The sequence below is a fragment of the Meles meles genome, chromosome 7, assembly GCF_922984935.1.
Source record: "Meles meles chromosome 7, mMelMel3.1 paternal haplotype, whole genome shotgun sequence".
Taxonomy (NCBI): Eukaryota; Metazoa; Chordata; class Mammalia; order Carnivora; family Mustelidae; genus Meles; species Meles meles.
This window is the reverse complement of record NC_060072.1, coordinates 121,231,900-121,258,445: the sequence shown is the minus strand read 5'-3', so window position 1 is coordinate 121,258,445 and position 26,546 is coordinate 121,231,900. Positions and strand designations below refer to the sequence as shown.

Below are 26,546 nucleotides of genomic sequence, written 5' to 3'. Positions count from 1 at the left end.
TCTGTATCACTGTTCTCATTTTACATCGACTGAAAGCAACTAAATCCACCAGCGGGTTGGTCGGTGGCAAAGTCCAGACGACCCAGTTCTCCTGATCACGTCCCCTCTCTGACTATTCTAACAGCAGTGATGGTGAACTCCCAAGCCTTGAACTATCCTAATCCACCAGTCACCCCGCCTCCGACCTTCACTGAACCACAACATGCCCTTCTGCCTCCCTTAGCACACCCCCTGAACGCAACACGAGGTACAGAAAACAAAGATAGACTTCATTAACCCCCACCCCCCATCCCCAATGAAATATCACTAGGAAGTCGAAATCTTGCACTGGTGCTCCCATCCGATCTCTATAAGGCCTGCATTTTTTTTTAATGGAGCTAGGACTCGCTCAAAATGTCGCAGTTCCCTTTTGCCTATCGGCCCGACGTAACCCCTCCTGTCTCACCTCTTGATGGTAAGGCTTCGGAACAGTGGATACCACGCGGAGAACTGACAGTGCAGGACATGCTCCTTCTTCATCCTCCAGCTGCCGCCGCCGCCTCTCCCGATTCTTCCAGCACCCTGCCGGAACCCAGGTCTCCCGTCCCGGAAGTACCCGCCGAGCTATTTTGGCTCAAGGACTCTTCCGGTCAATTAAGTAAGGGGGTCGGGGGGGCCTAAAAGAGCGAGGAGCGTCGCGGGGCGTCCTTTCAGTATTCACTCACACACGCACACACACGCACACACACAAAGCGTTCGCGTCCCGAAAAAGGAATTCCGGACGCGGTAAGAACGAGATTCTAAGACGCGCACCGCCCCGGAAGGTAATTGTCTCAGGCAAGGTTACGGGCGGGGAATTCTACGGGTGCCGGGAGGGGCCGAGCGCACATCCTCTTATCACCGCGAGGTGCGGCTGTGCCTGAAGCAGTAGCACCGGGTCTTCTGAGATTGCTGCCTCGGATTCGTGCTTTCTTCTCTCGTCCCCCTCCCCAAAGGAGTACCCTCCCCTTCACCCCACACTTGGAGTAGGTAACTGGGCGCGGGCCAATCCTGTACAGTCCCGTCTTTGGGGACGAGGGAGGGAGTACTTCTGGTGCGTGCCGGCAGCCGCGCGCGCGTGTCCCAGTCTGCGGACTGGGCTAGTGTCCCGGAAAACGAGGGGGCGGCCGCTGCGAAGGCGCGGAAAGGAGGGCCAGCTTAGAGAAAACCAGAGGCTGGGGTAGAAGAGCTTGGGCTCTTCGGTGCAGAGAAAGCAGGAAACACCGCAGTTACCTGTTCATGTGGGTGCAGTGGTTGAAGCATCTGCAAAGGGGGGATTGGCACCTCTTCTTCGTTCGTGGAGGAGGATTTTGAGAGAGAGGGAGAGAACCCTGTCCGTCCGCTCCTGTGAAGGTAGAAGAGGAGAGAGAAATTGGGGGGAAACCGACGAAAAGGGGAGAGGTGACTCCTTTGAGCGTGAAATTCATTTATCCCAGCCCTGCCAAAGTAGCAGCCTGGAAAAATACAGCCAGATGGTATCAGTAGCCGGGCCATGCTGGAATCGTAAGACTGGAAGAATTCTAGTCTAGTGAAATTTGCAGTATCATTCCTTTTCCCTCCTCTTTTCTCCATCACTGTTAATTTCCTATACCTTCCGTGATGTATCAGATGGCGACCAGACAATAGAATATTTTAGAAATTCACTGTTTCTGCAGAAGAATCAGATTCTAGCTGCTGAGTAATTTGACTTGGGCTTGTCCCAGTCACGTCTGTCTAAGGGCACACATTTTAGGTTTCTCGTTAAAACGGCACACTCTAGTCCGTCTGAGCAGGTTTAGATTAGAAAGAGGGGGGAACCCCGCTGTCTACAGGCCTCTTCAGAAAAGTATTCATTAGGATAATTATAGGATCCTCTGCCTATTTGGAGTTAGAAACTCTTCCCCCAAAGAGTTTCATGTTTTGTTTTTCTCAAAAATGTTACTGGCTAAGTGGTTTAGTTGGGAGCATCATTTTTAAAGATACATTTTTCAAAGCAGAGGTAAATTACAATGTTGCACTGTATGCTGGGGGAGGGGCGGCAGTAGTTTTTCCCAAGGACTTCTGAGATCCAGGATTATGTAGTGCTTTCTGTTTTGAGGGGAAATGAAGCAATATTCCATAGATGCGAGAGAATTGTGCCAGACTGCCAGATCTAAGGGACACCCAAAGGTGAATGGAGCAATCACTCCAGATGTTCGTTTTGATTTGACCTAGAAATAAATAGGTTGCTGCTGAAGGAATTACTAGGATTGATGAGGCGAATTAGGATAAGGTATTTTATGTTGGAGATAGGAATTAATAGATGTATAGAAGAAAGCAGAAACTGGGAATATAGTCCTTCTGGGAGGAGTAATATGTTAACAGCCCAGGAAACTTAAGTGTAGAGGTAGAGGCAGCTGCAAAGCATTAGTACAGAATTGATTATTTGTAGAGAAGCAGCCAAGTTTGTAAACTTAAATATAAACACTACAGGGACGGAATTTGTTACAGATGTCTTTTATTTGGGCTATATACTTTAGAAATGAGTTTGGTGACTTTTTAGTATTACAGTTGATTTTAAGCTAACTAGTTACACATTTAACTAGCCTCAAAAAATCAACATTACAAACGGATGCTCTGGTATTGTGAATGGATACAGTTAAATTCCCTTTATTTTTTAGCCACCATGTTTGTCTTTTCTTCACTTAGCCATGAAGTGTTTATTCTCAAGTTTCTTCAATAAAACCTTTACAACAATGGAAATAGTTGCTTTTTCTCATGCATGCCTAAAAATATCAGTAGCTAAATGATTGTGGGGGAGGGGGGTTATTGTGTAATTTTAAATTAAATAATGGAAAACATTTCCTGCCTTGAACCCACATGATTAATCCTTCTAAATTAATACTTCCATCTACCTGCTGGTTTTATCCACTTGGCTATCATGTCAACATCTCAAACTCAGTGTGTCTATATTTAAAGACTGTACCACCCTTTCTCCTGAAGCCCCAAAGTCCTTTAAGAACTTCTTGGAATTAGCTTTGAAAACCCCTTCCGTAGAAACTGGTTTAGGACAATAATAAAGTTTCATATGCAAGGAATTAAGTCTGTTTCCTTGCCACCGCTACCACCCTAGACCAAACCTATGGTATCTCTTGCTTGAGCTATTGCAAGAGGTTCTTTATTGGTCTCATTGTACAGCTGTAACCAATTAACCCTCCCAAGGGTAATTAGTCCACAACCCAAACTAAAAGTAATGATTATAAATCACCAAGTAGTGTCATTTCAGGAAAATGTTACCTCTCTGCCCATCCAACCCCCACATCTGCCAGAAAAGAAACTCGGTGGCTTTCCATAATTAACAAATTACAGGAAGTCTTCAGTATCTGAGGATAATTGTTGTCAGCAAAGGAGAGTTCACTTAAAGTGGATCCATTTGAGATGGATACCAAAATTTTGCCATAAGTGGTAGAAAAGAAGGAATGATCAAAATATCTTTTAAAAAATTAAGGTTTTAAAATTTTTATAATTATAACCAAGACCATTAAATGTAACTATCCCAATTGATTACTTATTTATTATAAATCATGTGGCTTTTCTGTGTAATTATTCTGAAAGAATGTGGAATGACATCTTGGACAGGCTTAAGTATTTGATGCTTGACTTGCACAGTCACAAAGTTATTTTTGCAAAATTTAATCCTTTCCCACTTTCTTTCAAAATGCTTTATTGTAAATATCTCAATCCAATTATTAAACTGTTCCAACTGCCTGACCTTGGTCAGTCAGAAGCTTTGCTTATGATTTGAGCTTCTACACCTTTTATTTGGTTGAACATAAACGATGTTTACAATACTCAACTTTTATCTGGGAGAGAGTCACCAGCATGTTATTTCTTGTGATTTTTTTTTGCTTCACTTTGCAACCTCAGCAAACTGTAGGGATTCCAATATGGTAATAATTGAATAATGAGAAGCCTGAGTGCAAACTCCACCCCCACTTAACCTGAATCCAACTGTTGTTATTAGTACTGAAATACCCAAGATCGTGAAAAAATAATCATTTTTCTTCCTCCCTTCAGTAGAGAATTTTAAGTGCTATGTCCAAGAGGCGCTTACATAGTAACAAGAGCTTGTGGCATGCCTGCGTTTTGGGGCGCTTTATTTGCCCCCAAATTTGGGGGAGGGGGCAGGCATCAAGCCAAATCTGTGTAAGCCCTTAGAAATGTGTTTGCATATGTTAACATCACCCATCACGTGGGATTTGTTTGCGGGGAGTGGGGGGGAAAGATTGAGAACCACAGAGCTTGCCAAACTACTATAGTAATTTCTCAACCCTTCCCCTAATTAGTGTTTCTGTTTTTCATGTGGTTCCTTCCTGAAATGCTTTCCCTGTCTTGGTGTCTAAATCATATCTTAATATCAAATGGCTTCTTAGTAGTGGTAGCCTTTTCAAAGTTTACTACTTTCCCTGCCTCCCAAGTGGATGTGATTTGTTGCTCACTTAAAACACCCTGGTATTGCTTTATCTCTGTAATAGGCATTTACCCTTCTGGTTCCTTGCGAGGAACCTTCTGGTTCCAACTATGAGGTCCCCAAGGGCAGGATTATGGGTCAGTTTGCACTGTGTGCGTCTGTGTGTGTGTGTGTGTGTGTGCGCGTGTGTATTTTTTTTTCAAACATTTGAATTGCCCCTCTCATAAAGTCAGTTAACCTCCTGCCTACCGCTGTATGGCAGTTCTAAGAATCCTGTAATGTCTTTCCTCATGAGAGTTTCTGGTGCCCTGGAAAAATACAGCTAACATATCATAGACCTTCAGTGTTCAGACCAAACGAAAACTACGTAAAACAGATTATGTGAGTTAAAACAGAAGAACACAACATTATGTACACGGGTATTATTTTAAGTATAACATGTACATCTTAGCAGCAAAATGTAAATGACTTGAAATTCTAGCTAAGGAAGTGGATTAAATTTACATTACACTTTACTTTTAAATCTGAAAATAGGATGGAGTCAGCTCAGGAAAGCTCTATCACAGTCACTGAGACAGGAGTGTTCGGCGCGCAATGGAGCCTTGTTTCTTTCTGTACTGCCTTACTTGTAGGGACCAGTCCCCACATGGCACCATTTAGCTTCCAGTTTTGAGATGGTGCTAAAAATAATATTCTTTTTTCTGTTTCAGTAGTATTTTTGAGATGCTTTTATAATCCTGAACGTTCTGAGAATCACAGAATAAAGACATTATTTTGCAATCACCCTTTAACCACATTTTTTGGTTATTTACACTGTCAGCAGATTGCTTCAAAACACTGTTGCGCCTCTTGGGGCTGATTGCATTCCAATTACCCTGGAGAGTCCCAGCCCTGCTTCCCACTTTTTTTTTTCCTTTTTTGTAATTTATGTCTGTAGCTTGTTGTCTTCCTAGCTCTCTAACAGTCTAACTTAAATATTTTTTTAATACAATCTGTTTGAAACAACTGTTTATAGCTTAACATTTGCTGACCAAAACTCTGTCTTTTGATTACTGAGACTGGTATAACAGAGTTTAACTAACCTGGTTAAATGATGGATCATCCTTCAGAATAGTACTTTTCCACCTTTTGGCTATCAACAATCCCTTTTATAGTCTGGAGGAAGCTATAAAGAGATAAAGATAAGGGGGCCTAGCAGATAATTTAAATGCCATAAAGTTATATGTAAATCTGAAGGAGCTAGTGGCCCCTTTGCCCCTTATATACTCACCTGGGGATGGCCTCCATTTTGTCTAGACTTTCTGGGAGTCCAGATTAGGAACCCTTTTAACAGATAAATTACAGATGATCTAACTCTTCTTTTACGAACTTCTGGTGGTGTTCAGCCTTTTGAGGCCTGCAGTTCTGTTTTTAAGAAGTTTGGGTAGGCATCAGAAAAGTTATTTGGGGTCAAACATACAACTTTTCAAAAGGAAGTCGAAATTTCACTTAATCCAACTATCTTGCACATAAATTTCAGATTACATCATGCACTAAATGGGTTCCCTTGGTTGCCTAAAAGTTTTCTCTCGAGTGACAGAATTAAGAGCACAGGGCGCCTGGGTGGCTCAGTGGTTTAAGCCGCTGCCTTCGGCTCAGGTCATGATCTCAGAGTCCTGGGATCGAGTCCGGCATCGGGCTCTCTGCTCGGCAGGGAGTCTGCTTCCCTCTCACTCTCTCTGCCTGCCTCTCTGCCTACTTGTGATCTTTCTCTGTCAAATAAATAAATAAAATCTTAAAAAAAAAAGAATTAAGAGCACAGGAAATATTCTTTCTGTGATGTATGTGTTCCTAATAGAAGGAAATGGAAATCTGGAAGATAAAAATCTAGGTAGAGAAAGTTCTTTTATCTGGTTGTAGAGACCACTCAGGCAATGACCAGTAGCCAGCCTTTGATTTAACCTGTGGTTAGTGTTCCTCTGGATCAGCAGACTGCTTTGATGGCCTAACAATGTAAATTATTTGCCATATGTCAACTAATGCTAGTTAAAAGTTTACCAGGAATAACTGCCTCTTTTGTTACACTATAGGAATATAGTCACTGTGCTAAATGACTGTCTCTAAATACCCACATAGCTTACTGTTTATTTAACTTTCAAGCATCTGTTCAGACGTCACCAAATCAGAGGAGGCTTTCCTGATCACGTCATGAAGATACCAGCACCTGCCCTGCACCTTCTCTACTCTTCTTGATCTTCCTCTGTAAACCTTGAGTCTCTAATGTAAATTTTGTATATTCCTCAGTTTTCTCCCCTTCCTCCCACCAGAAAGTAAGCTCCTGGTAGGCAGGGCATTTGTGCAGTGCACTACTGCGTTTCCAGCACTGAGGACACACGTCACTTCCAGCCCCTCTGCCACAGGGTGCTCTAGCCAAGTTACCTAAGATACTGTCGATATTCATTTTTTATGAACATTAATACAATTTGTGCATACTTCATGGTTAAACGAGTGTGAAAATGTATACACATTTCTTTCTGTCTTCATTAAGTGGTTTTTATTTCTTTAGCATAAAGTCATTTCTTTCTTCCCTAATGCCTCGAGTTTTACTTTTTTGCCAAAGTTCTTACTGGAAATTGAATTCCTCGGTTTGCCCACAAAATAATCTGCAGGCAACAATGTTGATTAATCTCATGATACAACAGAAATACATTTAATTTTACAACAAATATATGTTGAGTATCAGGCAAAATATACACCCAGTGGACAGTAAAATGATTGCTTGGGTACAGTAAAGCCATGTATGTATTATTAGCCTGTTGAATCCAAAGCAAAGCTCCATGAACTAATCTCCTAGACTTGGTCAATCTTTGGATCTACTGTGGCTTTCAACAACCCAACTGTTTGTCTCTTGGGGATTTTAAGACTGCAAAGGTAGTGGTTATTAACTGAGATGCAATTCACATACCATAAAATTCACCTTCTTAAACTGTAAAATTCCATGGTTTTTAGTGTATTTGCAAGATGGTGCCACCGTCACCACTCAGTTCTAGAACACTTTTCATCAAAAAGAAGTCCCATACCCGCAAGTAGTCACTCATTTTGCTCTCCTTCCCCCCAGTCCCTTGGCAACCACTAATCTGCTTTCTTGTATCTCTAGATTTGCTCTTCTGGGTATTTCATATACATGGAATCTTACAATATTTGGCCTTCTGTATCTGGCTTCTCTCACTTAGCATAATGTTTTCAAGGTTCATCTATCTTGTAGCAGGTGTTAGTACTTCACTCTTTTTATGGGTGAATAGTGTTCCATTGAATGGATATACCACATTTTATTTACTCATCATTGATAGACAGTTAGGTGGTTTCCACTCTGGGCATATTACGAATTATACTGTGATGAACATTTATGTAAAAGTTTTTGTGAGAGCATATGTTTCATTTCTCTTGGGTATAAGGAGTGAAATTGCTGGGTCATATGGGAACTCTGGTTAACCTTTTGAAGACCGTTTTCCAAAATGGCTGCACCATCTTGCATTCCTTCCAGCAGCATAAGAGGGTCTCAGTTTCTCTACGTCCTCACTGCCACTTGTTATTCTCCACCTTTTATTATAATCACCATAGTAGGGGTGAAGTGTGGTATATCATTGTGGTTTTGATTTGCCTTCCTCTGATGGCTAAAAATGTCAAACATTTTCATGGGCTTATTGGCCATTTGTATATCTTCTTTGGAAAACTGTCTATTTAGGTTCTTTGTCTATTTTTAATTAGGTTGTCTTTTAATTATTGCATTCTAAGATTTTTCACATATTTCAGGCACAGTTCTCCTATCAGATTTGCAGACTTTTTTCCCCATTCTATGGGTTGTTTTTTTCTATCTTGATGGTATCCTTTGAGGCACACAAGTTTTTAATTTTGAGGAAGTCCGGTTTATATGTAGTTTCTTTGGTTACTTGTGCTTTGCGAATCACATCTAGGAGACCATTGCCTAACCTAAGATCATGAAGATTTACACTTATGCTTTCTCCTAAGAATTTTGTAGGGTTAGCTCTTACATTAGTTGTCCGTTATGAGTTAATTTTTATATACAGTGTTAGGTAGAGGTTCATTTTCCCTTTTTTTTTTCTTCTGAAGATCCCATCTACTTAGCACAGGAGCACAAGTTGGGGGGGAGGAACAGAGAGAGAAAGAATCGCCAGCAGACTCTGCACCGAGTGTGGAGGCCAACGCAGGGCCAATGACCTCAAAATCATGACCTGAGGTGAAATCGAGAGTCAGACGCTCAACTGATTAAGCCACAAGGCACCTGTGAGGTTCTTTTTCATTCTTATGAATGTATATATCTAAGCCCAGAACAATCTCTTGAAAAAGGCTATTCGTTACCCCCCTTGAATGGTGGCATTCTTCTTTTTTTTTTTTAATTTATTTAATTGACAGAGAGACAGCAAGAGAGGGAACACAAGTAGGGGAGTGGAAAGGGAGAAATAGGCCTCCTGCTGAGCAGGGAGCCTGATACGGTGCTAGATCCCAGAACCCAGGGATCGTTACCTGAGCCAAAGGCAGAGGCTTAACCCACTGAGCCACCCACGCTTCCTGAATGGTGGCATCTTGTTGAAAATCACTGGACCATATAAATCTGTGGGTTTAATTCAGGACTCTCTATTCCATCAGTTGATATGTCTGTCCTTAAGCAGGTACCCACACCATCTTGATTACTATGGCTTTTATAGTAACTTTTGAAATCAAGAAGTGTGAATCTCTTTAAAACTATGTGCCAAGACAATTTTGGGAAATTGAGTTTAACAACAGTAGTCAAATAAAGACAAGTAGACAAAGAACTATGCTTCAAAATAAGTCTAAGCAGGCCCCAAACCAACCTAATTTACTTAGGAACAGAATGGCTGTCTAGACTTACCCAGCCAGATTCATTTTACTCCTTCCTTCATTTATTTATTTTTTAAGATTTTATTTAGTTATTTGTCAGAGAGGGAGCACACAAGCAAGGGGAGAAGCAGGCTCCCCACTGAGCAAGAAACTTGATGGAGGACTCGATTCCAGGACCTTGGAATCATGACCTGAGCTGAAGGCAGATGCTTAACAAACCGAGCCACCCAGGTGTCCCATCTTCCTTCATTTATTCAGCAGTAATTTTAGGGAGTTTCTATACCAACACAACTGTGAGCAGTGTTGAACACTGGACAACATAAAGAAAAATCTAACGTCGAGGAGATGGCTTTGGAAATTTCATCCCAGGTGGGAGGTTTTCAGCCAGAGCAGTGATGGTAAAGATAGGACACTTTTAAGAAATGTTAGAGATAGAATTTTTAGGACTTACAATGGATAAATTATAAGTTGGAGAAGGAGAATAAGGTATTGGAGCTATCTCTATTTCTAGTTGGGGTTGATGGGTAGATGGAGTAGATAGGCAGATGGTAAGGGAGTGGACTGCACTGGGCTGAGTAAGTGCACACAGTAGTATCGCCTGTTCTTTTAAGAAGTCTAGCAAGGCAGAAGGAGAGAATAGGGTTGTGAGAAGGTTAAATGTGTTTATTTTGTTGGGTGTGTTTTAGGATGGACGATACTTGCCATCTGAGATAAAAATTGCAAATGTGATGTTACTTCTTTAGGTCTCAGAAGAAACAGAGTGGGGTGCCTGGGTGGCTCAGTGGGTTAAGCATCTGCCTTCAGCTCAGATCAAGATCCCAGGGTTCTGGGATTGAGCCCCTCATCGGGCTCCCTGCTCATCATGGAGCCCGCTTCTCCCTCTGCCTTCTTCTCCCTCTGCCTGCTTCTTGCCTTGCTTGTTCTCTCTCTCCCTGTCAAATAAATAAATAAAATCAAAGAAAGGAAGGGAGAGAGCAAAGACACTCTTTCCTCCAAGACATTTGTTAGAATAGTTGATGTTGATGGTCTGTATCTTCCCTGGAGCAAACATAGCAAACGTTAGGAGGTACAATAGATGAGGGAACTACAGATCTTAAGAGCAGTAAAGCATTGGAGTAATCACTGAGAACTGTAGAGAGAATAATGAGGAAATAGAAAATAGGAATGAAAAAAGACAAGCAGAGGATCAGTTCAGGAAGTCTAACAGCTAAATATCAGTTCCTAAAAGAACAGAGAAAATAGAAGGGAGGAGATTATCAATGAAATATTTCAAGAAAACTTCCCCATAAAGAAGCACAGTATGGTTCTCAGATTGAAAGGACCCATTGACAAAACAGGGGAAGGGGGTTAAAGGTACAGATTTACAGGGGCGCCTGGGTGGCTCAGACTCTTTAAGTGTTCAACTCTTGATTCTGGGTCAGATCATGATCTCAGGGTTGTGAGACCAAACTTTCGACAGGTTCAGAGCTTAGCTGAGGGAAATCTGCTTGAGACTCGCTCTCTTTCTCTCTCTCTGTCTCCCTCGGTCCCACCCCTACTCATACATGGTCATGAGCACTCACTCTTTCTCTCAAAAATAAATCTTCAAAAACACACAAAAAAGATACAGACTTCCAGCTATAAAATAAATGAGATACGGGAATGCAATGTACAGTGTAGAGAATATAGTTAATAATATTGTAGCAAGTTTATATGGTGTGACACATGGTAGTGAGATTTTCCTGGGGATGACTTCATAAAATATATAAATGTTGAGTCACTATGTTGTACCCCAGAAACTAATAAAATATTGTATGTCAACAATGCCTCAATAAAAATAAGAAAGGGCCCATTTGAGTTCCCAATACAATAACATCAACGCAAAGACATGAATAACTACAGGTTTCCAGAGAAATAAAATAGGCCCCATAGAAAAAGGATTAGATGTCACAGCAGCCAACACAAGACAACTGAGCAAGGCCTCCATATTTCTGGTAGAAAGTGATTTTCAGCCCATACTTCTATATGCAGCCAGGTTAGTCAGTCCACTTTGAGGGCAGAAGATTTTCAGACACTCAGGGTACACAAAACAGCCAAGAATAGAGACTGGGGTAGTGTACAACACGTGGAACGGGATGGGGCCTGCTCCTTCGCAACAGAGCTGGAGCTACTGGCCAACTCATGCACAGCTGTGACTTCGATACATGTTGAAACTTTAAAGTGAACAGGCTACAACATGAATGTGTTTCATTCCACTGAGCTGCACAATTTAACATTATTAAAATGGTATATCCACTTACTACAAGTTTAAAAAAAAAAGATGTGGGAGGTAAAAACAGGCAGCTCATAGAAGTCTTACAGTTGAGCTGTCAAAGGTAGATAAGGGACCGCAGTGAAGGGGTGGCAATGGGGAGTGGTATACAATTTTTGTACTGTTTCCCCCTTGGAAAGCTTTTAAATTTAGAGTCAAAAAATCCAAGAATGTCTGTATAAGTGCCTAGTGCTCACCCAATAAGAGCTTAGCTAAGGTGAGCTGAATCTGACTAGGATGGCTGAGCGTTCTTTCCTGGGTGTTTTCTGGGGCCTTGGCATTTACTTTCCATCTGGGGCAGTCCTCCCAGGTTCACGTGAGAAAAGCAGCTTTGATGACATCAGAAAAGTTTTTCACCATTTAAGTACTCTGACTGGTGGCCTCTGGACAAATGTTTAATTCAGAAAAGTAAATGTAGCCTAAACAAATTTTATTATCTTCCAGCGTGAACTTCCCGCCTGAGGACTATAAAGACGAAGTAGTTTGAAAATGGAGAACCAAGAACCAGCGGATCCTCCTCAAAACACCAAACAGTCTATTATTTCAGAGGAGGTATAAATTGTTTTTCACTTCCCTTTCTCCTCTCTGCCCCTCCTTCCCAGAGCTGAGTTTAAATGAAATGTAGGAACTGTTGTTTCAGATGCTTGTATTTAATTCTTTTGTGTGTGTATTTAATTCTTAAAGACAGTTTCTTAAATACTATTCCTACTCCCTTTTTGGGACCAGGGACATTTTGGCCTTGTGTGGGAGCAATTGTATGTCTCTGAATGATATGCATTAGTGAAATGGAGGCTGTTTTTAAAGTCGATTTTGGCTGTTAACACGAAAATTCTCAAAATTTTATTAGAAGTTTCCCTGGGTAGAAGAATAAGTCATATGTGAGTTTTAGGATTTAGACATTTCATACTTAGGTATCATATCACATCTTAGCTGTTTATGGTCTCAATATCTATGTTTAAGAATAGTAACAATCTAAGTTGTTAGTTGTAGTCTGAATTCCAGAACTAATGTTTATGTTATATGTTATTTGATTTAGCTTTTAATAAGTCTCTTTCTGCAGGAACCATTGCAATGGATAAATTTTAAGTCCTTCACCTTGGAACTCTGACCTTGACATCTTCCTGCAGTTGTTTACGATTTAAAAATCTTTCCATGTTGTCTGTGAATAGATCTGCTGATAATTATTAGGTTGCTGCTGGCCAGAAGTGAGAGATAGGATAGTAAGAAAAAGCCTACTGCTTTATGTCCACAATGAATCTCTCCTGTCAGTTCAGTATAGTGCCATAGGTAAGTTAGTCCAGGTAACCGAAACTCATTGTCTAGGGAGAACAATCCTGGGCCACCTGTCTTGGATGGGGTGGGAAACCCACGTGTCCCTGGAAATGCAGTTGTTGGGACATGGTTTCCTCAGTCAGCCTCCTGGTGCGGTCACTGACCGTAAACCACACTGATGAGTCTCTACCCACTAACCACATGTGTGTGATGAGCGCCCAGCTCGGAGCATAGAACACTAGGTCCCCGAAAACCCCTCACTCCTGGTTCTCCCTCTCCACTTCCCTGCACCCCCCCAAGAGTTTTTCAACTATCTCCTCTTTTCACCTCTCAGGATCACTTCCAAAACTCCAGAGAGAAGCTGAACCACCCTTCAGAAAAAAAACTTTCCATACTTTGAACTGAAAACCTTCACACAACTACTGGGAGGGATAGGTGGTCACTGGGAGGGCCAGGCAGAGAAAATCTGAAAGACAACAAACCTTCTAAATAAAATCCTCAATTTGAAAGTCTCCCAATTTAATGTCTCCTTTTAGTTAATTTCAGAAGGAAAATGGGTCAAGCTTGAAAAAACAACATACATGGATCCTACTGGTACAATAAGGTAAAGGATTTTTTTTTCCCTCTTGTAAAATATACAGTGTTTGGCTTGTCAGTTGGGTCTCTGTTTTGCATTTGGCATAAACTGATAGTGTCCTCATTATAAACTTGGTCTTAAATGAAAAATCTATTTCAGTGCTTTCCCATTGTCAGAATGTCTGGATTGCTTATAATCTCTGAATAAAATTACACTGTCAGTATGTTATAACAACTGATTGGGAATTGATTTTTAACACCATTCTCCCTGAGGAAGTATGTATGAACCTGAAATTTGGGGCCAAGCCTCACTTAAGCTGATAAAGCAACAGAATAATGAACCATCCAGGCTGCCTCCTTCCGGTCACACCAATTTTTAATTTGTAAACTAGAAGGATTAAGGAGAGGATAGTGCTGGGTTTGAAGTAAAACTTATATCCTTTACACCTTGCTCATGGAAATGGGAACTGGTGGTTGGGGAGGGGGAGTTTTGCAAAGCGTTTCACAGTATGTGCCTGTTCCCATGAAACTATGACAAGACACCTTCAACCTAAGTGATCCCACTCCTGACACTGTCTGGAATTACGTTTGTGCCTGAAAAATGTTCATCAAAATTTAAAAAGACAACAAATTGAAAGCACCCTAAACATTTTTAAAATTGGGAAATGACTGTAACAGTGTACCATAATAAAAGAATATGATGTACAGTATGAGGGAATATAGTCAGTGATACTGTAACAACTTTGGTGACTACCGTTGGTGTGGTGAATATTAATTATTGCGTCACTGTGTTGCACACCTCAGACGCAATATTGTGTATCAATTCTTCAGTCTAAATTCTTCAATCTAAAATGGGAAAATAATTTTTTAGTGTATTCATTTGGTAAAATCTGCAGTCATCTACAAAGCAGATTCTGAAGACAATCTAGCAATATGAGAAAGGTGATTAAGTTGATAACAACATAGGAAATGGTAGATACGTGTTTTAAATTCTTTCCGTGTGTGTGTGTGTGTGTGTGTGTGTGTGTGTGTATTTATAAGAGAAGGCTAGAAGGAAAGCTGGCAAAATATTAGAGGCAGCTGTGTGGTAAACCTTTTCTGTTTCCCCAATTTTCTGTTTAGAAATTTTTTTATATTATAATTAACTACCAGAAAAAAATGTTTAAAAATAGATTAAGCATTTCCCTAATGAAATATAAAAAGGAATGGAGTGGAATGAGAAAATACAAGAATAGAACTAAATTTAGTATCCAGATTACATGATATAAATTCGTTAATATAAAAAGTCCATTTGCTAAGTGATCAGGTAAGAATACGGGTTTCTTTGTGAGGAAGTACATCTACATGCCATGTGAAAGTACGCGGACTTGCTGGTAGTAACTGAAACCACTTTAATTACATTTACTAAACTAGCAAAAGTATTATTAAGTGCCAATATGGGAGAGCTGCAGGAAACATTAAGCTCTCCATAGCACTATTAAGTTAAAACCTCAAAGTAAGAAAGCTAAGCACACTGCAGTCCATCAACCAGAGGAAGCATACAGAACACTTATCTGATGTGAGTCTGTTGGGCGGAACTAAGTAGGAAATTACTAGTGGGTACAGGAACACAGTCCAGAAATGTGGCCAGGTCCTAGTCCTCAGGAACATAGTATGCTCAAATATGCTTGTATCTGTGAAAATGTAGACAGATGAGAACCCAGTTGGTAGTGATATGGTTTGGCTCTCTTTTCCCTATAAAATGGTCTAAGTGTATAACAGATAAAAACCCTTAACACTAATTTATCAGAAGAGTACCTCTTGGTTTGTACCAGCTCATCTCTTCACCTGACTGCTTTTCCTCCATCAGCATTTCTGAGTCAGGGATGTGCATCAGAATCATTTGGAGGCTTTTTATCACATTACTCTCATCCAGGTCTCCCCTCCAGATTGCCTGTCTCAGTAGTTGAGGCGTGCACCCGAAAGTTTACGTGGCTTGTTATCACGCGTTCACCTCCGTTCTCACACGGAGATGTCTTCCCATGACTTCCACGGAGTTTTTACAACACATGTTGACATTTCGTACCAGAATGTCAGGCTTCGGAGAGTGAATCTGGATTTTCCTGCAGGTTGTGACGTGTAAACTTATGAAATGTTTTATCTGTTACCTAGTACATAAGCATGTCGGTAAGGATGAAATAGCAGCCCGAAAATCCTTTATTCCACCATATTATTTGTGGATTAAGATATGGAATTGATTTTGTGTAAAAACTGCTGGCAGTGTACCCCTTCATGGACATTTGGGACAGAGCCAAAGTCTTCGTTTGTTGCCATTCCTGCCTCTTGTGTTTGTTGACTAGGCCAACAACATATTATGGGAAAACAGACTTTCCTATAACCAAGACTCAAAAAATGGAGTAACTTAGCTGGAATCAGAATTCTAAAGCTATAAGAGGCTTTTGAGATAACTTACTCTTAAGTCCGTAGTTTTATAACTGAGAACAGTTTCAGGGAGTTTGTGGCTATGGGGTTGGCTGGTAGGCAGGAAGAGACAAAATTTTCTGACTCAATCAAATGTCTCTCTCAGAGTCCCTTGAAGATGATTGGACTCTTGTGGGGCATTCCTGGTCTGGATTCCTTATAAGTGCATTTATATTTCCTTGCTGATTTATGGCTCGTTGCTGGTTATTTTACTTGATTTTAACCACTATAATGATGGTACTCTTTCTGTTTCCCTTATTCCTAGTGTTTTTGGGGTGGTACCTTCAGTTTCCTCAGCACTGTCTTCTTCAGTCTTTACAACTAACCTTAAGAGACAACAGAGAGACCTATGCCAAAAGGTGTTTTGTCTCCTGCAACCTGTATTATTTACTGATCAGAATTGCTTGTTGGTTGGCTTCTTGTTACTAACCGGAATGTTGGGCAGTTGTGAGTTGTCATAATAGCATTTGGTTTTCATAGGTTCATTTTGACACATTTGCCATTAAAATTTGAGTATAACACCAAAAGATCTACAGTTTACAGTAAGAAAGGTTTGGGTTTTTTTTTTTAAGATTTTATTTATTTATTTGAGAGAGAGAGAGCGAGAGAGAGAGCACAAGCAGGGGGGAGGGGCAGAGGGAGAAGTAGACTCCCCGCTGAGCAGGGAGCCCGATGCAGGACTTGATCCCAGAACCTAGAGATCACAACCTAAGTAAGCCAAAGGCAGAGGCTTAACCGACTGAGCCACCCAGCACCCCCAGAAGGGTGGTTGTTTTTGTTTTGTTTGTTTAACTAGAGTAAATATTTGGATTTTTTCCATAGAAATTTGGCACAGTCCAACCCTTAAGGACGAGCAGGTCAAAAGCGCGAGGGCCCCTCTGGGCAGCGCATCTCCTCAAGCCCACTTTTCTGTGGGAGGCAGACCTTGATGCCTTTCTTACCGTAGTCTCCAGCGCCACTCAGATGTCTTATTTCTTCTAGATCCAAAGGTCATCTGCTTCTTCATTCCCGTCTGCTGCTCCTTTTCTGTTGAAGGGATAGGAGAGTGAAGGGGAATTTCCCTCATCTGCCCTTCCCTTTCAGCCACAATTAAGCAATAACTAGATTTTCAGGACAACATTCTCCAGAAAGAAACAGCTACTCAGGGAAAGGGAGCAGGAACTTGTCATTACTCATCTCATTTTTTCCTCTGTGGACCATTTCCCCCTTAGGTAAGATAGATCTCATTCATGCAAAAGAGAGCACTTACCTAAATTTAATAATTCCTCAGTAAATAAATGGAATGGTCCTGCTTTCTTCAATTGTTATTTTAGGTCACGTGTAAATAACAGCTCAGTAGTTCCTATTGTACCAAATACCCTCTCTTCTTAGCAAAAAGGCTGGACCTTTCATAGGAGCATAATCTGCACACTGCTCAGTAGCTTTGCAGCTTAACTGCTCACCTGTGGATTTATGACCCAGCCTGAAATACTTCCAGTGAACGATTTGAAAAGCAGCTCAAGCGAATAACGGGCCTTGTCTTTAGATAGTACTCAGAGGGTTAGATGTAGGGTGGCACATTTTCTTCGGAACAATTTTCAGAAGTGACAGGAAAGCACAGTGGGCGTTTCCTATACGGATGTGTACGGCTGTGGTCTTCTTGATCATTATCATCAGCACACTTGCATGCTTTGCATTTGAAAGTTCTGGTTGTAGACCGAACACCCAAGGACATTCCCCTCTGTAATACCAGTGATTTTTTTTTCTTCTCTGCCTGAACAGAACTTGGGAAACCGTGAAACGTACAACCAGGAAAGGACAGTCGGCTGATGGTAGGAGTGCAAACCCGTTACAGCTCTTCATGAAGGAGGTCACCGCGCATTATTGCCGGAGGCGGGGTTCTTTTTACTTTAACCAAGACCTCAGAGCAGTTCTCTTCAATTATGATCTTCTATCTTTAAACTATCTTTCCTTTTTGCAGTGCTACATGATTAAATCAGGCTGTCTCTTTTTTTAATTTACAGATTTATTCATTTACTTTAGGGAGAGAGAGAGTGTGGCGGAGAGGGGGGTGGTTGGAGTGTGGGGGCAGAGGGAGAGAGGGTTTAAGCAGACTCTGTGCCAACACAGGCCTTGATCTCACGACCTAATATCACGACCTGAGCCGAAACCAAGAGTTAGACACTTAACCAAATGCACCACCTAGGCATCCCAATCAGGCTTTCTTTATAAATAACTTTTGGCTCCTGTTATTTCAGCTCAGTACGGTGCTCTGAGGGAAAGGTATATGAATATTTATAGCCAAATATAAGTCAGTATGATTTGAAGCCACATACCGTGTCTAGATATGACTTTTAAGAAATCCTTTGTATTCTGTTCAGAGGCCCTAGGTGAAACCCTTAAATTGGAAAAGTATTTGGCCCTACGTTATGACAGACCAGTTATAAATTGATGAGGAAATGTTATTAGGAGAAGACTGTTCTATTTATTCATTTCACCGCCCCTTCCAGGCATAAATAAATGCTTTGACTGCTAAGATCCTGAAAATCACCTCTGGTCTATGGGAAGTTGGGCAGTAGATCTCTGTTTCTCCCTTTCATTTTGTTTTCTGTTTTTACTCTGGAAGTTAACAGAGTAGCTGCCTCAGCTGCTGTTTCTGCCTGCCAGGATAGTTGGGGGCAAAGGGTTAGCCAAGAGCTCCCCATAGCAATTTGTGTTTTCCAGAACGCAGTGGGGTTTTATCTATGTTTTGTTCTAAAGCCACGTAAAACGTTTCCCTCTTGGGAGAAAAGGTCCTTGATCCTAAAACCGTGAAATTCAGTGTAGCTAAGGGTGTACCACAACAGCAGGACTGGCTTGATTCATTGTTTAAAGGAAATACAAGCACAGGGAGATGAAGGTCCCTTCACCCACCCCTAACCCCCCACCTCCCCCACTCCCATGCCCTGTCTGGCTTGCTTCAGGGTGAGAAATGAGCCTCTGCAGAGGTTAGTGTAGGGCGAGAATGTGTCCTTGATCCTGGACTAAGTGTTCATGGATGTTTCATTAGGGATCTTCCTTGGTCTTGTTTCCCGGCCACAGGTGTGGCGGTCATCCCGGTGCTGCAGCGCACGCTTCACTACGAGTGCATTGTTCTGGTGAAGCAGTTCCGACCGCCGATGGGAGGCTACTGCCTAGAGTTCCCCGCAGGTGAGTCTCTGAACTGAGGGGCCACCGGGCCCAGCGCCAAGAACTGCAGTGCCTAGACCCTGAACACCTTTTTATCTGTGCCTGTGGTTCTAAGTAAAACAGAAGCATCCCTGCAGCAAGCTGCCCCGTCGCGTTCTAGTGGCCTGCTAAGCCCGAGAGCGAGGCAAGGGTGGTGTCCCAGCCGACCTTTCCAAGACACCCCTCAGCAGCATTCTCTCTAGCTTCTCTTTGAGGAATTGCATTTCCCTAATTTGTCAGCTGAGTTCATTTCCCATCACTAGTGATCCGTCTCCAACCAGAAATTCACAGTAATAACTAGGTCAAACTCTTAACTGTGTGAATGGAAAAAATATCTTGATCTTCCTGTATGTACACAGGCCAGGGAAATGGTCTTAATTTCCATTAAAATATTCTCTTGAGTTGCACAGTTAAGTAGAGCTATCCAGAATTCGAAGCTGTATATCATTGTAGGACTTAATGGGGTTGTTCCCATCTGAAGAGATTACATCTCATTTATTTATCATTAGCGGTATAGGTTTTGTACAAATTCCAGCCCGTGAGAACACATACCAACTTTCCTTCTCATTTACCTGCCATTTCACTGAAGAAATAATACTTTAAAAGAAACAGAATAGGCTGTATTTTACTTTTCGTTGCATTATTTCCTTTCGAGTAAAATAATCCAAGTTCTAAGGTCCTTCCCACCTGGCCTCCCTGTCAGCTGCCTCGGGTCCACCAGCCTCTCAGCCTTTTCCCTCGCACGTGATGCTCATGCCAGCATTTCTCTCCAGGCCCCAGAATCACTGTGCAAGGGAGGAAAGCATGTAGGTGACACTGTGACATGAGGAAACTAAAAACAGTGCCAGGCTTCCCACGCTGGGGCACATAGGTGGGTCCATCACCCAGGCCAGTGGTCCAACACCACGAAGCCATTTCTCCTCACAGGAATCCGTGCTTCCAGGCTGCAGAACACTAGTGCCGAGACACTCGTGAAAACAGTTGAGGTCTAAGTGAGACGAACAAAAGGGAGCTATCGGAACATACTCGATCTGCCTAGGGCTTTCTTCTTTTGCCCTTTTTTCTTAGAAAAGTTCCAAACCTCAGTCAGTTTTACCTGTTCAACCACGTTCCACAGTCCTCTGATTCTTCTCAGGTAGCTCAACCGCAATTATATCAGAAGAAGGTAAGTTTCAAAAAAACCGGCTTTCCCTAGCCCCCCTCAAATCACAAATGATTTGAACTTGCAGGTCTCATCGATGATAACGAGAGCCCAGAAGCAGCCGCTCTTCGGGAGCTTGAGGAAGAAACTGGCTATAAAGGTGATGTTGCAGAATGTTCTCCAGGTGTGTATTGCTGTCCGGGTGTGCACTCGGGGACAAACTCTTGAAAGTTAGTGAAGTGTAGATTCTTCTGTGTGTAAAAGATAATGTAGATGTTCTTTAAGCTCATTCGGGTGGCTTTTGTCTTGGCTAGTTCACTGAAGAGAAATCCTAGTTAGATCTGCTCACCCTCTACATGCGAGCCACCCCCAACAGGGGAGCCACTTTGAACAAGAAGGCCCCGAACCTGGAGCAGAAATGTGAAATTTGTTACCTTCCTAAGTTTCCCATGTCCTAAGGTTTATGTTTTATTTCTTACCTCATCCCTATGCCAAGCACCTCACTAGAATTCTTTTCTTGACATGGTGAAAGGAGTTGACAATGTGGCCTAATTAGCGTAGTGTCTAATTTTGCTCAGACTCACCACACTGAGAAACTCAGGGGAAAACACGAGTGCTGGCTACTCGTGTGCTCGGCAGGCCTGCAGCCCTGCTGAGCGCATCGGGCCAGCCGTCACTTTCCTCACAAGTTCTGTGTTAACCAGGAATCATGAGCCCTGTTTTCTTCCAAAGACATTTAAGTAAGGAAACAAGTGGCATGTGACTGGGGTCCGTCAAGGTGACCTCTTGCTTCTCTCCGTAGCTGTGTGTATGGATCCAGGTTTGACAAACTGTACCACACACATCGTGACAGTAACTATTAACGGAGATGATGCTGAAAACGTGAGACCTAAGCCAAAGCCAGGTGAGTGTGCGGTGGGTGCATTTAAGGTGATTCTGTTGCGTTAAATATTGTTCAATTTGCTACTGATTTCGGTATCTGACTTGTCAGAAGAATAATGGGCTTGTAGATACTTCATCAGTGCTCCAGGCTTTTTTCCTGATCTTCAGGTCCTTTAGCATTTTTCTTTCAATGCTTTCTGATCTTTATGCTTTATAAAATGTTAAATTACAGTATTTCCATATTTTCTGTGTGGAGTTTATTCCCACTTCGTAATAGGAGCCCTAGGTCTGAATAGTAGACAATGAAAAATCTTCAGAATCACTCCTTTCTGGTTTTGTGTGTATTGCAAGCACGGCATAAATAATTGTGAGCGGACAGCAACTGACTGTGTACGGGGTTCCATAGAGAAGTGTTTAAGGAATTCCTGGCTCTCTTGTATTTCTCAGCAAGTTTGGACTCGAGCTTTGATGCCTTTGTCCATCCCTGTCATCTTCCACCCCATTGAAGGCATTGCTTACACACATGCGCACGCACACACACACACACATCACGTGTCACAACCGTACTCTTCCATCGCTCTCTGGCTCAGGTGTTCCTGAGTCGTCCAGCCCCCACCGCAGCTGATTTTAAATGCATGGTTCAGACTTGCTAATATGCACAGGACCCGCAGGGCAAGAATTGGCTGTCCTCAGAGCAGTGCCACTCCCAAGTCTACACCCCAAAGCACTGACAGCCGGCGCTCATACAGATCCTTGCACCTTAGCGTTTGGGTAGTGGCACTCACGGTACCCAAATGGTGGCCTCTGGCAGGTGCATGGAGAAACAACGCGTGGTGTGTGTGCACAGCCCTTAAGGAGACAGGCTGGCATGGGCTGTAACGGGATGAACCCTGAACACTGTGCTGAGTGCTTCTTGCCGCCTGACAAAAAAGCGTCCACGGGGGGTCTGGGGTGGCCCAGTCGGTAGAGCGTGTGACTCTTGGCCTCCGGCTCACGAGTTCCGGCCTCACTTTGGGCATAAAGCTCACTTAAAAAAAGGAAGAAAAAAAATGTTTTAAGCCTAAATCTGGCAACTCCACTCATACAAGGTTACCTAAAATCCACGTATTCATAGAGATAGAAGATACAATAAGGTCAGTGTGCATGGGGACGCACTACTTAGTGGCTACCGAGCTTCTCTTTGTGAGGATGAGAAAGGTGCCTGTAACTGCACGGCAGCGTGAATGAATTTAATGCCACTGAACTGTACCTCTAAAAAGGGTTAAAATGGGGACTTTTGTATATTTTAACAACTTAAAAATACGGGTGTCTCCTAGAACATGCTTTAAATGTTGCTGTTACACATTTGGAGAACAGAAATGATTTTGTACTGTTGGAATGCTTTTTACCACTTACACAGATGAACTTAGCAGAGACCCAGGTTTCTGCCGAATTCTTACACACTTCTAGTGTGTCTTGCACAAGTCTTCCAGTGTTTGACCACAGCGGGCCTTGCTCCAACGTCATCCTTGTGTTTGTTTTCAGGAGATGGAGGTATGTTACCCAGCTGGCAGTGGCTGACCGTGTGTATGGCTTAGCGCAGTGGAAATGGCTGCAGGCATTTTGTGGTGTTCTGGTAGGCCCTCTTATTCTTCAGCTTTGTTTTCACGTGCACTTTGTTTGTTTAGAATTTGTCGAAGTAATTTCCTTACCAAAGAATGACCTGCTCAAGAGACTGGATGGTAAGCATTCTTAAGACTATTCCCCAACTTCCTCAATGTTTCCCCATCCCCGGCCCCAGCCAGTGGGGCACTAAACAGAACTCCATTTCTGTAATTATATTCCTCCTTATTAAAGTCAAATACCAAAGAAACTGTTGTACAACTGCAGTTCCCCAACAGTAATGTTCGTTTCTGGGTGGCATAGAGTTTGAACATGTGAGCAGAACATTCTGCGTCAAGTGAAAGCTTTGAATAGTAGGGTTGTTGTTGTTTTGCTCTTTCCTGTGGAAAAGTCAAGATATATTCCTGCAGATTTGCCAAAACTATACCTCAAATCTCTAATCCGTGGCAATGCAGAGGCCTAAGCAGATCTCTCTCAGCTGATCCTCCTAGTGCCTGCTGGATGGTTCTCTGCATGGTGGAAGTTAAAGGAGAATTTAACAATATTCCTTCCACAAAGACTGAGGTATATGAAGGGCAATACGGTGATACAGTGAGCCAGACTGGCAGTGTGACCCCTAGGAAATCACTGGTCATGTAGTTCCATCATGTCATTCCCAGCCAGCCCATCTCAGAGGGATTTGATAAAAAAATAAGGTCATGTGGACAAATGTCCTCTGATGAAGCGACAGTAGGATGTACTGTACTGGAGACAGAGGCCCAGCTGGGAGGGCCCCATTTGCTCATTTGTAAAGAAACAGTCTTCCTAATCTGAATGTTTTCTAAATTTTTTACTTCGAAAAGTAACTTGAAGCACTGTTTGGCCTGAGGCTTTGAGGGCTCTCTTCCACCCCTTCCGTAAGAACCGGTGGCTTAACAATTTTATTTCTGATGTCCGTGTTGTTTTAAAAGTAAGTATAGGGGCGCCTGGGTGGCTCAGTGGATTGGGCCGCTGCCTTCGGCTCAGGTCCTGATCTCAGGGTCCTGGGATCAAGCCCCGCATTGGGCTCTCTGCTCCGCAGGGAGCCTGCTTCCTCCTGTCTCTCTGCCTGCCTCTCTGCCTACTTGTGATCTCTCTCTCTGTCAAGTAAATAAATAAAATCTTTAAAAGTAAGTATAGTATGAGCTTCCAAAAACGACTGTGATTTCAGAATTCCCAGAAAGCGTCCCTTCCTACTTTATCTTTTTTTAAAAACTACACCTGAGGTAAAAAGCACCAAGTCTCAGAGTTAGAAATACTCACACCGAAGAAAGCCATGGTTTACCCAGAGAAATCTCTGGCTGCCAGTAACGGACAGTACAACTCAGGGTCTTTCGGGTTCGCCTGGGTCTGAGGCTTAGCCAGCTGTGCGTTAGTCATAAACCAGAACACGTTCCACAGCCTCTCGCTTTTCTCCTTAAACAGGAACGAGAGATAGCCCCTGTCTCTAAAGAGGCAGCAGGAAAATTAAATGATAATGTTGGCACTAGAGGGCTTAAATGTTAAATGCTTTATGTCTTAGGGAAATATTCTCACAAAGAACTTCTTCCTTCTCCCTCCCACCCAGCTCAACCTCCTTGTAGCCTTAGAGGAGGGGAAGACAGAGAAGAGGAGGAAGGAAGGTAGAGAGGGACAGATCTGTAGAAAGAGGAAGGTGAAGAAAAACCATTTTTTTCTTCTAAGAAAAACCATTTTTCCTAGCTTTATTAGAGTCAAAATATAGTAATCAAACCATTTATTCAACAAATAACATTTGGGAAGGTATTTTGAGTTGTTTGCTTAAGAAATAGTTTTCAACACTTACCAAGCTCCCGCCGTGCACAGAGGAGGAAGCCATTAATCCTGCCTTCCAGGATCAACATGTCTCTGAGCACGTTCCTAAACTAGTGACTAGGAAAACAAGTGACAAATCCCAAGTCTGATCACCTCCACCTGAGCGATACAGAAGTTCTCCTTAAAGCCCACTGTACAATGTAGGATTCTGAGACTTCATTCTTTCTAAAAATATATATATATATATTTTATATATATATTTTTTTTATTTTATAAATATATATATATATATATATATTTTTTTTTTTTTTAATTTGAGAGAGGGAGAGAGAGTAAGCATCACTGGGGGAAGGGAGAGGGAGAAGCAGACAGTGAGCAGGGAGCCAGACGCGGGGCTCAGGGCTCGATCCCAGGACCCCAGAATCATGACCTGAGCCGAAGGCAGGTGCTTAACTAATTGAGCCACTCAGGGGCCCCTAAGACCTCATTCTTGCTAGAACTCCAGTCCTGTCATGCACACAGCTTAACTTATATGTAGAAAATACATATTCCTTAGAGGTGGAGAAAACGAATGAACCCCCTCCATGAGGGACAGAAGAATCCACCACTGAGCCCTATCAGGAGCTATAAACAAACAATTGATCCACAAACTTAGAATGTTGCCGTTTTAACACATAAAATCATATTGAATGTGTGATCTTCTCCCTTTATGCTTTTTTCTTGCTCTTGTCTCTTGCTGGAAATGGAATCCTGCTTATATATCCTTTCATCTTCTTTCTCACTAGAATAAGACCCTTGAAGGCAGAAAATGTCGTTTGCCACTTGATCTCCAGCATCTGGCACAGGAACTGGCACATAGTAGTAGCTCAGTGAAGATGGACTAATTGATAAGTGGCATTGTACTTGATGAACTTCATTATCTAACTTGTGTGCTTTGTTTCCTCTAGCTCTGGTAGCGGAAGAACATCTGACCGTGGACGCCAGGGTCTACTCCTACGCTCTGGCACTGAAACATGCAAACACAAAGCCGTTTGAAGTGCCTTTCCTGAAGTTTTAAGGCCAAAGGACAGTAGCCATGTTTTATAAATAAGACCACCAGGCCTCCTTCACTAAGACTTTGTATTCAGCTTAGCTTCCTGTAGACTTGAAATTAGCTTTTTTCATTAAATAAAAGCAATACAGAATACATGTGGTGATATGGTATAATTACAGGCAGGCTGTAGTCTTCATTTAAATGCTAACCTCCAGCAAAGGCTAATGAAAAAGAACATAAATGCAGATACCGTTTTTAATCCAGTTAATTTTTAAAGTTCAGCTGTTACTTATCTAATGTAGTCCAACAGACAGGAGTATTTCTAGAAGAAAAATGACCTGAGTTCCAAATTAGGTCAATTATTCCCACCCTTGGCCTGCATATAAACTTCTGTAACTAGGCATACAAATAACTATTTACTACATCAGTGTTTGTAAACAAAGTTTTTTTTTTTTTTTTAAGACAGACCTATACAGGGACTTTCTTGGTCCTTCTATTAATTATCTGCTATTTGGAATTAATACACATCCCTGCAGAGCAGAGAGTGTAAAATCAACAGAGAATAATATCCATGAGAAACAAATATTTATTTACATTTGGCTAGTGTCCTCCTACCCACCTAACTACTGAAGGTAAACAAGATGTTAGGCATTGAAAAATGGTTGATTCCATTCATTATAACAAGGTTAAGAAGCTAATGAAAATACAGGGCCCTTGCCTCAAACAGGTATATATATTTTAGAATTTCATTTCCTATCCTTACCTCAGAAAGTACTTGAAGTTTCAAAAACCAAATCCATTTAGGTGACTGGGTTGCATCACTGTCTTGGTGTTGAACCGTGATTGTAGCCAGCAAGGAGAGCAAATACCAGAACCCCAGTACAACTACCCTACAGGGGAGAACAGGGGCACGGTTTCCAGCTCAGGCCATGCCCAAAGGCCCCGTCACCCAAAACATCTGCCAGTGTCCCTGGGCCTTTTTCTCAGCTTTTGGCTGTGCTCAGCC

General features: G+C 42.2%; 2 protein-coding genes across 8 annotated transcripts in view; one reads left to right on the top strand and one right to left on the bottom strand.

Annotated features, from left to right (window-relative positions):
- The window catches only part of CDC123 (cell division cycle 123), a 55,447-nt gene extending 54,869 nt beyond the window's left edge, over positions 1-578 (bottom strand). For both annotated transcript variants that reach the window (XM_046011008.1, XM_046011009.1), the window contains exon 1: positions 446-578. In XM_046011008.1, the coding sequence (XP_045866964.1) occupies positions 446-519 (74 nt within the window). In that variant the 5' untranslated portion in view covers positions 520-578. The remainder of the gene's footprint in view (positions 1-445) is intronic.
- Positions 579-665: 87 nt separating this feature from the next.
- On the top strand, positions 666-25,964 carry NUDT5 (nudix hydrolase 5). Of its 6 annotated transcripts, none has more exons than XM_046011011.1 (10): positions 666-803; positions 12,042-12,149; positions 13,406-13,473; positions 17,667-17,716; positions 18,966-19,073; positions 20,321-20,416; positions 21,035-21,136; positions 22,639-22,647; positions 22,782-22,835; positions 25,455-25,964. In XM_046011011.1, the coding sequence occupies exons 2-10, from the start codon at positions 12,087-12,089 to the stop codon at positions 25,562-25,564; spliced, it is 660 nt and encodes a 219-aa protein (XP_045866967.1). In that variant the 5' UTR covers positions 666-803; positions 12,042-12,086; the 3' UTR covers positions 25,565-25,964. The 6 variants fall into 6 exon arrangements, with proteins under 6 accessions (XP_045866967.1, XP_045866966.1, XP_045866971.1 ...); XM_046011010.1 differs by lacking the exon at positions 666-803 and adding an exon at positions 856-1,004; XM_046011012.1 differs by lacking the exon at positions 666-803 and adding an exon at positions 864-1,008.
- The last annotated feature ends 582 nt before the right edge of the window (positions 25,965-26,546 follow it).

What these genes read in the sequence shown, in the direction of transcription:
- NUDT5 (XM_046011011.1), top strand. Translation starts at nt 12,087, where the DNA reads ATGGAGAACCAAGAACCAGCGGATCCTCCTCAAAACACCAAACAGTCT. An exon ending in AGTCTATTATTTCAGAGGAG is followed by an intron (nt 12,150 to 13,405) that starts GTATAAATTGTT and finishes GTCTCCTTTTAG; the next exon opens with TTAATTTCAGAAGGAAAATG. An exon ending in GATCCTACTGGTACAATAAG is followed by an intron (nt 13,474 to 17,666) that starts GTAAAGGATTTT and finishes CTGCCTGAACAG; the next exon opens with AACTTGGGAAACCGTGAAAC.